The 11,635-nt window shown below is 42.5% G+C and overlaps 1 protein-coding gene and 1 pseudogene across 1 annotated transcript; both read right to left on the reverse strand.

Moving 5' to 3' along the window:
- Window positions 1–3,938: 3,938 nt before the first annotated feature.
- LOC104857598 lies at window positions 3,939–5,794 on the reverse strand (annotated as a pseudogene).
- A 3,616-nt stretch (window positions 5,795–9,410) lies between these two features.
- On the reverse strand, window positions 9,411–10,346 carry LOC104857597 (putative olfactory receptor 3A4). The gene has a single exon (XM_010617596.1). The coding sequence runs from the start codon at window positions 10,344–10,346 to the stop codon at window positions 9,411–9,413; it is 936 nt and encodes a 311-aa protein (XP_010615898.1).
- Between the last annotated feature and the right edge of the window lie 1,289 nt (window positions 10,347–11,635).

Consider the following 11,635-nt stretch of genomic DNA (forward strand, 5'->3'; position numbering starts at 1 on the left):
TACATTCATTGTTGGGATCATGTACCTCTACATGGCAAGTCTTGATTCTCGTTTTTTCCCCTTGCGAGAACACAGATCTTAAAGAGTCTTTTGAATCCTGCTAGGTGCTCATAGACGAGTGGCAGAAAATGTACTACTGTCCCGTAGCTCTCCTGAGTCCAATAGAAGCAGTGGCACTGTGCTGTGTGCTGTACACAGGGCCATGCTCTGAGTGGAAGGCGGCACAGGGATGCGTGTGACAGCACCTCCAAGCGGATACGTGCAGATACTCACGGTGTACAACGTGACATCTGCTGAACTCACACGTGGAGCATGGATGGCCTCGGAAGCACACAGGCGTACTGAGGACTGATAACAGCTGGAGCACATTGCTCTGGACGTGAACTCTCTGACGTTGGCATGGCTGGACTAAAATATTGCTAGAAGTCCCTTTTCGTGTCGCGAGTCCATGAGTGTGTGTTCAAAAAGGCCACACAAGCATCTCAGACAAACCCCATCACTCCCTTTTGCTGGAACTACACAAAGACAGTGAAAACCAGGCAAGAGAGCGGAAGTGTTGGGGGAGAGGATGTTGACGTGGTCAGAATGAGTTGTTGTGGAGTGGAAGGAGAGAGTTCATTTTATTAGGCCCTTAACTCACAAAAATAGGCAGGGCCAAGATGGCTACTTCATGTCCCTCCCAGGGCTCTGAGTCCTGAGCAAGTGGGCACAGTTCTGGAGGGAGGGAAACATACTATGTTTCTCAAAAGTGATGAGGACAGCAGACACTTTGAAGACCTGAGTGAAAACCCTGGAGTCAACTCACCTTAGCCCCAAACACTCTTTCACCATTAATTCTTTTTCACAATTTGTTTACTTTAATCTTGCAAATTAGAGAACACAGTGAAAACTTCAAATTATGCCAGAGGATAGAGAGTGAAATCTGGGAGTAATCTCCGGGTCCCCCTGCCCTGCCCCGTCAGTCCCCTCCATGTGAGGGTGACATCCTCCGGGATATTCTTCACACGTGCACAGGTCACAGTGCTGGCGTTTCTGACACAACAAGATGCACTGTACATTTTTCACAGCTACAGATGAGACTTTAAAGCAAAAATGTTTTTACTAAAATTATTTGCATGAAATACAAAGTACTCATATTTGCATAATATGGTTAAAAATTGTTTCCTGAAGAATAGGAGTTCCAAAGGATAAGAACCTTTGTGTCACTTATGATCAGTCATTGTTTTCATCTTTATTAAGCTCATTGGTACATTTTAGGTGTACAGTACAGTTACGTTCATCATTGGGATCGTGTACCTTTACAAGACTTACCTTTATTTTTCCCCATTCCCCAGCCTTCCCTTCACCCCCTCCACTCCTCCCAATTTATGCAGAAATTGTTTCCATGTTTTTCCTTTTCACATATTTTTTCTTCTCCCCTTTCCCCTTTCCCTTACTCCTCCCACTTCCTCTACTCTTAGACTTTTCTTACTATTACACAATATCAGTTATACATTTTGATCCTTATTTACACTTTTACCTTTTGACACCATAGAAACTATTCAGTATTTACACATGTGTGACTTATTGATTTTACTTAAGAATGTGTCCACAAAGTGTGTCCACTTAGCCATAAATCTCTCTAGTTTCTCATTCCTTATGGCTGAGGAGTACTCCATTTTATATATTTAAAAAAATCTTCTTCATCCAGTCTCCAGTTGATGGGCAATTGGTCTATTTCCAAATTTTAGTTATTGCAAACTGTGTCGCTATAAACATGGTTGAGCATATATTGCTGTGACATGATTCTAATAATTCTTTAGGGACGATACCCAGCAGTGGAATAGCTGGGTCACATGGGACTTCTAATCCCAGTTCTTTGAGGAATCGCCATATTGATTTCCACAGTGATTGCACCAGTTTGTACTCCCATCATTATGAGGAAGGGCTCCTTTCTCCCCAGAACACCCCCAGAATTTGTTATTGGTTGATTTCTTGATAGCAGACATTCTTACTGGGTGAGGTTGAATCTCAGTGTTCTTTTGTCTGCATCTCGAATGACCAGTAATGTTGAATATTTTTCATATGTTTATTTGCTGCTTTTACAGTCATTTTTTATTATCCCACAGCTGTATAATGTACTCCCTCTTTTAGAATGTTATAAAATTTCCTCTTCTGGTGCTTTGTGCTCAGCTATTCCCAACTAAATACTTTCTTTCTATTCTTTTCAAGAAGTCAATTTTTTGTCTTTAGCTTAAAGCAATTTTTCTTATTTTGAGAGAGAACTTATGCCCAAGGTCAAAAAAGCTTTTCCATGATTGTATTCATTGCAGCATATGAAAGTTTCTTCTTTTAAAAAATTTCTCTGTATGCATTCATACTGTCCTAACATTGGGCTTTTCAAGGTGTTTTGAAAGCATAGTGGTTTCACTGACTTCCTTGGTAAAAGGTATTTTCTTTCCATAGGTCAGTTAATGTACAGATTATGTGCTAAGCACTAGGTGACTAGAGGACACAGGGTAAGACACACATCCTGTTCTTAAGGAGTTCATTTTCCACATGGGAGATCAAAAAAAGTTACAAGAAATACATGCATCATTATGCCCATGTCTTGCTATGTGAGCCACACTCCTTCAGAGAAAATTAAGTGCAGGACTTCACTTGAGAGAGACTGTGATTGAGAGGTAAAGATTTATAGGTGATATCCGAAAGAAGACAGGAAAGTCTCATAGACCTGACAAAAGTCTAGATTTGAAATGATGGCAATCAGGTAGAAATCGGTGGTTTCTGACGTGAGTTCCACAGAATGCTTGGTAAGACTCAGTAGTTTGGTGGATGTGGAGAATAACTGCAGATACAGCTTTACTGGAAAGAATTTTATTGGAGAATGTTCTCAGGTATCCCGAGTTCCCTGCTGCTCTCCACAATTGATAATAAGTGTGTCAGTAATGTTAGACGTTCTGATGTCCTCACTTCTCGGCCACGAAGCATCTGAAGTGGTTGACAGAATGAATATGAGACATGGTGCAGACTGTTCTAACGACTGTTTCTCTCTGGACTGGGGTGGTTTCTCTCTGACGGCAAAGTCCTGTCTCCATTACTCAGTCATTGCAGATTGCACACAGCAAGCACCTCCCTTAACAGTCTCCCCAATTTTAGTAATGATCCATACGGACATATTGTTCTTAATGAGGACATTAAAAACAAGTCTTACAATTTCTTAGTATTTCTTCTGATAAAACATATGATGAAGTGTTCATGGCTCAGTGGAAGGGTGGTAAGAATCAGGTCACACACTGGCACATAAGTGTGTTGTTCCTACCCATGAATTAGGAAGGAAACACTGCTTTGAAAACAGGTGTGTGCCGACCTGATCTGAGGAAGGTGGTGGCCAGATGCTTCGATGAGCACCAACACCCTGCTCCTACAGTATGCCACACCCCAACTTACCTTCACAGTACCTTAACTTACTTTTAAAAGTACAATATTAAAAAAAAAAACAGAGCCCACATATGAGCATGGTGTATATGAGTTTTACTAAAATTTTAAATATGCCCATTGAAGTCATCAAATAAAAACATTTCATTTCCCATTATCTAACCCACATTTTTCTCCCATCTATCTTTTTTTTTTCTTTTTTTGATACCAGGGATTGAACTTGGGATCTTGATTAAGCTTAAAATGCAGGCGGTGGCACCACTGAGATAAATCCCCGCCCTCCCTTCTATCTTTATCTTTAATGCATTTTCTACCAACAACTCTGACCCTTGTTACCCTAAGCTTTAACTTTTCTCCAGAATCCAAGCCAAACCAAATTCCACTCTGACCTATACCAGCTACTGTTCTCCCATTCAAACTAAACCCCGAGGTTTTCAGCTTCACCTATCTAGATTCTCAGCACGAGAAAGTTAGAGGGGGCTCAAAGAGGAGAGGCATTGAGACACCGACATCCGGGCTTCTCACGATGGAGACCTCTTTCCTGTCAGCACCTTCTTCCGGGCGCTCTGCACATCAGGGTTCCTCAGGCTGTAGATGACTGGGTTCAGCATGGGGCTGGTGATAGCATTAAGGATCCCAATCCTTTTGTCCTTCTCTGAGGCTGAGACTGACTCAGAAGCGTGTCACTGAAGAAGCCAGTGCCATAAAAGATACAGACCACAGTGAGATGGGAGCCATACATGGAAAAGGCCTTCTTCCTCCCCTCGGCAGAGTGGATCCACAGAACTGCAGCAGCGATGCGGGCATAGGACACTAAGATGAGGTCTATAGGGATCACCCCCATGAAGGAGGCTCCCACCACCAGCAGGTGCCCATTGAGATGTATACTGGAGCAAGAGAGCTAAAACATAGGTGGGCGATCACAGTAAAAGTGGTTGACTATGTTTGGGCCACAGAAATCAAGCATAGGCACAGCCTCTGTGTGAGTCAGAGCACTGCGGAAGGAGATGATGCAGCAGAGGCCCACCAGGGAACCCTGACCTCATCCCTCATGTGGGTGCTGTGGCGAGGGGCTGGCAGATGGCCAGGTAGCGATCATAGGCCATGGCTGTCAGGAGGTGACAGCCCACACCCGCCAGGAGGTGGAAAAAGAAGGGCTGTGAAAGGCAGGCAGCATAGGGAACTCTGCACTGGTGGGCCAGGAGACACAGCAGCATCGGAGGAACAGTGACCGTGATGTACCCACTGTCCAGCAGACAGTACATGGGAGTGTGGAATTTGGGCTCCACTATGATGGCACCAAAGTGCTGAAGTTGCCCTCAACTGTGACTATGTAAATAAAGAAAGAGACCACGAAAAGAATGGACTGCAGACCAGCAAAGGAGGGTGAACTCGGCGACAGTTTTCCTGTTCTTCAAGTCACCTTGCTCCATGGGTGCTTCGATGAGAAGAAGTCAAGGGCTTGGCAAAATGAGAACAGTGAACATACTAGGTATATAATGTATGTCTGCTGGATGCTGGCGTAACATGCTTGTGACACCTAACAATCAGCGGAGATACTAGTCTATATTTTGTCCAGAATCCCTAAGGCTGCTACTATGCCAAACAATCAACCTAGAGCTGCTGGTTAAGACAGAGATCTGTGGAATTTCCGTGAGGCGGCTGAGACAGACAGGAATACTCCTGGAATCCAGGACAGAGGCTATTTACCGAAACGGTACAGAGGTGCTTCAGTATTTTAGCATCAATGGTTTAAGGTGCATGATGAATAGCATCTCTGACAGCTCCATGAATAAGTGGATACATAAAGTTCTATAAAGCACAGCATATGAAGAGTAACAACATACAGGAGAAAGACGGGAGGGCAGGGTCTCAAGAAATTGAGAGGTGAAAGGAGAGGAGGAGCAGGAAGCAGAGCAAAGGGCGAGAATGCACAAAGCTAAAAGTTAAAGAGACAAAAGCATTCTATGAAATATTAACATAATTTTAAGTATTTGACTGAGTATCCTATTAAGTACTTTATATTCCTTTTTCTTTTAATTCCCATAAAGCCATTATTTCTGTGCAATCAGGACACTGGCTAAAAAGCTTAACGCCATCAAGCTCTTTCGCAGATGGATCTCAAACACAGACCGTCTGATTCCAAGTTCGCAACCGAGCCCATGTGGATCCAACATGTGTTGTTACTGAGCATTATGAGTGACACTGTGTCTAATAAAGGAAGCAACGCTGTCTGTGAGGCTTCCAGTATCAGCAGCACTACAGCATGTTCAACTAAGTCAGGAAACCGTCTGTTCATCCTTTCATTTGACCATTTTTTGTTGAAAATCACATAGTTCTGGATATACTTCGTTAGGAAAACAAGAACATCGGGCATGATGGATGAGGGAAAGGGATGCTGCAAGGGTAGTTTCGATTTGCTGGGGCTGAGCAAGTGGAAAGACGAAGTTACCAGTAAATGTTATAGGGAAACAGGAGTCGTGTGTGTTTCTATCAATGAGGGCATTCGGTAAAGGGAGGGCACTGACATCCCAAGGAGCATTTAGGTGGCTTCCTCTCCGTCACATGTGGTGCCAGTTATTCCCACAGGTGCCCGGCCGACTCCATCGACTTGACAGAGTTGGTTCCCAATCCTGGGTCTATCTATCTGCAAGCCCACATCTTAACACCTCACGGCTGGGTTATGTGTACTTCTTGACCGTTATGAAGAACACTGTGTATCGGAAGAAGTTATTGCTCTTTCTATGGCTTGAAATGATGCTGTTTCAAGAAGGCAAACATCCTGCTGCTGTGACTAGGAAACCTAGTTCTGGAAAGAATCTTTGAGGCCTCTTTCTCCTGGATGCTGGCATATCCTAGGCCCCTCACTCTCCATGATGGAGACAGAGACTTTTTTCTGTAAATAGCACTGCCTGCCTTCCACACATTGACAATCTGTCCCTCAAACCTCCATCCCGGATCCCTGTCTCATTACATCAAGAATGGTTTTCTCTGCCCCACCCCCAGTGCCCCAGGCCTCCATGGGAGCAGACCCCTGAGGACTGCCCAGCCGCCATGTGGAGCTAGGCTGATTCCTCTGCAGGCTACTGTTTCATTGAGCCTTCCTTCCTGTGACATCCTAGAAAGTAATAATTAGAATGATTGCAGAAGTTTCCTATAAAGACAGGGACAGGAAATTGAAGCATTAAGAGGAATAGCTCATCTAGAGTGAATTAAAGGAGATTCCAAATCCTTAGTGCAAATCAAAAAGTGTCAATTATCCTGAATAGGCTATTACAAGACCAGGTACAGCAGGGCCATTCTGTCATTTTCTACAAAAGCTGTTGTCTGCCATCTGTTGTCAGACAAGAGTGAAGCTCAAAAAATTAACTTGTTTAAGGCTGTAAGTGTCAGAGTTTGTTCTGGGTAGAGAGCTTATTCTCTCTGCCAAACCCTGCTGTCTCTCAAGGTCCCTGCCATCTGACTATGCATGCGTAATGAATATGTATTGATTCTCCCTTCTCTTTTCCTATCACTCAGAGTGGTAAACCTCGTCATTGTACTTCATTACCACTTATTGAATCTAGCATCACGTAATCTTTTATTCTCCTGTAGACAAGGAAATCCACTTGAATATCATGAGTGACCTTTACCAGCCTTACTCTAAAAAGAATGAAAGTACTGGGGCTAGAGGGGCTGGGAGGTCAGTGGGGCACTTACTTTCCTGTTGTACTCTGTAGAGAGGGGAGTGGCTGCTAGGCTGATCCAGGTGGCATCTCCAGAAAGCTTTTAACAGGGCTGAGAGACTCTCACCTGGTGCTCTCTCTCTCTGCAAGGTGATTAGCACCAACTGGCCCCCACAAAACAGACTTCCCCAGAGATTACACTCACTACAAGCTAGAGTAGGACAAACAATTTCAAGCCCTTAAGGGTTTCTCTCATCTGCTTACTATTTTGGACTCTTGAGGAAGCATGAGATTCACGGTTTCATTCCAGCCTCCTCAGGTCTCCAAAGAAGAGAAAAGACAGAGTTCTATATTGTACAAGTGGAAAAGTGATCCAAGGAGCTTTGATGATGGATGGAAGTTAGACAGTGGGTCCATGTTTTGAATCGTGGACAGGAACAAGATCATAAATGATTATGGTACTTTTCTGTTATTAATTTTTCAGATTTTCAAGGTATGTTTTTGAAAAGTAGTTTAATTGTTTTAATTATAAAGTTTCACATGTATGGTAAATACACAGTCACGAATCTAGCATCTCCAGTCTCTAGAGTTCATTTCCATGCCTCCCACCACTTTTCTGATGGTCCTTTGTAGTCAACTCCCTTTCTACTCCTTAGGCCATAGCAATCCCTTACATGACTTCCTTCCCTGTGGTTTTCTTTGTCAGCGTTAGACCGGAATAATTAAGTATAGCTTTTGATAATTAAATCAGCTAAATTGACAAACCCCTTTCAGCTTCATCACATTGGCTCTTCAGCAATTCCCCTTTTTATTGGGAGATGTGCTCAAAGTCTCCCAGTGGGGTGCCTGACACCAAGGTTACTACCAACCCAACATATAGTATTGTTTCTCTTCTACTCCTGATAAAAGCTTACTTTATAAGGGGGACACCAGTGATTGATTAACAACAGTAACTAATAATAAAATAGATCAATCCTAGCAATATAATACAAAAACTTATTTAAAACTTACAAATTCTTTATTTCTGGAATTTTCTATTTGACATTTTCACTGACCAAAGGTCAGTGAATCATCAGAAAGCAAAATTACATGAGCGTGACTACTGTATTAATAATTATTCCTTTTGTCAGTGATTAGAACCTCATTAGACATGTGTTGTAATTTATTCAGCTATTCATCTGTTGGTGAATATTTGGCTTGTTTTCATATTTTAGCTACTACAAACAACTCTATGACAAATATGTTTTTACAGTTCTTTGTGTGAGTATAGTCCTTCATTTCACCTTATAAAGCCTAGAGTTTTTAATTAGAATCTATGTAAGTGAATATCTAATTTTATATAAAATTGTAGCAAGTCCAAAGTGGTAATCTAGTTTGCATTTCCATCTGAAATGTATGAGATTTCCATTGGCCCCATATACAAACAACTCTATGACAAATATGTTTTTACAGTTCTTTGTGTGAGTATAGTCCTTCATTTCACCTTATAAAGCCTAGAGTTTTTAATTAGAATCTATGTAAGTGAATATCTAATTTTATATAAAATTGTAGCAAGTCCAAAGTGGTAATCTAGTTTGCATTTCCATCTGAAATGTATGAGATTTCCATTGGCCCCATATATTATGCCCCATATCCTCTTCAAAACTTAACAACATGTCTTCTTTATTATACTCAATACATTATGTAAATAATACAACCTCACTGCGGTTTTAATTTTCCTTCTCCTAATTAATAAAGATATGGAGAATCTTTTTGTGTACTTATTCATGATCTGCATGTCTTCTTAGGTGAACTTATTATTTAAATATTTTCTCTGGACCAAAGAAAAGTAGATTTTTCTACTTATTTATTTATTTATTTATTCATTTATTTATTTTTGTACTGAGATCCTAGCTGTAATAATCACTCTCTTTGTGTCTTTGGGAAAGTTATTCAACTTATCTGAGGTTGAAATTCCTAAACTGTAATTTGTATATCTGTATCTACCCCAAAAAGTTATCAGGAGTTTTTTTCCCCACTACCAGGGGTCAAACTCAGGAATTTTTGCTTGCCAGGCAGGCAAAGTGGGACTGAGTTACATTCCTGGCCCATAAAGTTATAGGGATTAAATGAAATGTTATAGCCAGTCACATAGAAAAATGCACAGCACATAATAATCACGATGTAAGTAGAAGCTATCATCTATTTCATTGTGATTTTTCTTTTAAGTCATTTCCTTACCCTACTACATCAAGAAAACACTATTTGTATTAATCACATGAACTCTTGGGAGCAAAAACGGAGTCTTCCCATTCCTTCAAGCCAGAGGAAGAGAATCTCACTTAGAGACTACTTTCCTGAGAGCAGCCTCCGCAAGGCACCCTGCACATCAGGGTTCCTAAGACTGTAGATAAGTGCGTTCAGCATAGGGTTGACAACAGTTTGGACGACGCCAATGCCCTTTTCCTTGTCTGAAACCTCCACTGAACCCAGCCTCATGTAGCTGAAGAGGCCTGTCCCATACAAGATGCCCACCACAGTGAGGTGGGAGCTGCACGTGGAGAAGGCCTTCTTCCTGCCCTCAGCAGAGCGGATTCTCAAGACTGCGGCTACTATGTGGGCATAGGACAGGGTGATGAGGACCAGTGGAGCCACACCCACAAACGTTGCTGCTATAGAGAGCAACTGTTCATTCAATTGGGTGCTGGAGCAAGAGAGCTTGAAGAGCTGAGGGAGGTCACAGTAGAAGTGATTGATCACATTGGGGCCACAGAACTTCAGGGTAGACAAGGCAACAGTGTGGGTCAGTGCATTGGTGAAGGAAAAAGTACATGACATGCCCATCGAGGCTTTCTGGATTCCTGGGGTCATGCGGATGCTGTAGGTGAGGGGCTGGCAGATGGCCAGGTAGCGGTCATAGGCCATGACGGTCAGCAGGAAGCAGTCTGCCCCACACAGGAGGTGGAAGAAGAAGAGTTGTGAGAGGCAGGCCCCATAGGGGATGCTTCTGTCACTGGACAGGAATTGCCTCAACATGGCGGGGACAGTGACAGTGATGCACCCAACATCCAGCAGGGACAAGTTCCCCAGGAAGAAGTACATGGGGGTGTGGAGTTTGGGTTCCATGAGGATGGCAGCAAGGATGCCGAAATTGCCACCAACAGTGGCTACATAAGCAAGAAGGAAGATGACAAAGAGGGTGGGCTGGAGGGCTGGAGAATCTGTTAGGCCCAGCAGGACAAACTTAGTCACAGATGACCCATTTCCTGAGGTAACCAATTCCATAGCAGTCTTCCACCAGCAGCAGACGGAGCAATGTTCAAAGGTGTCAGTGTGGGCTGAAGGTGAAGGGGCTTTGATAGCAACCACCAAGTGTAGCAATATCAGAAAAGGCCAGAATGTTAGGAGGTATACAAATTAGGGGAAGAAACTTAAATATTGAGGAATAATAGGAAAAGACTTCACAAATCTGATTCAGTGAGTAAGAGAGGGGCAGTGGAGAGACTCACAGGAGGGAAAATTTGATTAAAAAATTCTTGAATTTTACCCCACAAATGGAAACAAATGTGACATTTGATGGTTAGGGGGAAATGATTTTCCTTAAGCCATAGTTTCAGGAAGGGAACTGCAATTCTTCATACGATGGCATGGCCAATCACAGTGGCTACATAAGCAAGAAGGAAGATGACAAAGAGGATGGACTGGAGGGCTGAAGAATCTGTTAGGCCCAGCAGGACAAACTTAGTCACAGATGACTCATTTCCTGAGATTCTCAATTCCATCTCTTGACCACCAGTCCAAGCCGAGCAATGTTAAAAGTGCTGAGGGTGGCCCAATATGCTTGAGATGTTGATAGGAAACAGCAGCGTAGTGGTGTCAGGAGAGGCCGTGATGTTAGGACACATGGAAATTAAGGGGAAGAAAGTTAAATATTGAGGCATGCAAAGAGAAGACTGGATAAAACTGAGTCTTAATGAATAAGGAAATGGCATTGGCAAGACTCACAAGAGGTAGAAGAAGTGATGCAAAATTCTTAATTGGAGAATAAATGTGACAGTTGAAGTTTAGGGATGAAGTTGATTATCCAAATCTCTAGTTTCAGGAAGGGAATTACAAGTCATCAGATGATGGGTTGGCCATTGTCTGGGTGTACAACATGGCAGAGGATGAAAATGATCTTCAGGAGTCTGGGGTAGGCATTGTTCTACAGCCCTGTCACCATACAGTCATCCCTTGGTATCCTGGATGAGTTGGTTCCAGAAATCCTCTGATACCACACACTGTGGATACTCAAATCCCATACACAATATGACATAGTATAGTCATATAACCTGTGCACCTCCTTCCACATACGTAAAAATATCCTTATGTTAATTATAATACCTACTGTAATATACACACTGGTGACCTGATGAGTATGTTTAACCCTGAAGTGGTCATTCTGATAAAATAAACAGTGATCCACCTCAACTTTTGGCTGAAGGGTAATCACTGAGGAACCTATTTCACAGAAAAAAAAAATCGTACAATTAAGGATGCTCAAGGGCAAAAGCCATGAGTGGAGGAAATCCCTT

The sequence above is a fragment of the Fukomys damarensis genome, unplaced genomic scaffold (genome assembly GCF_012274545.1).
Source record: "Fukomys damarensis isolate Sample0158 unplaced genomic scaffold, DMR_v1.0_HiC HiC_scaffold_31682, whole genome shotgun sequence".
Taxonomy (NCBI): Eukaryota; Metazoa; Chordata; class Mammalia; order Rodentia; family Bathyergidae; genus Fukomys; species Fukomys damarensis.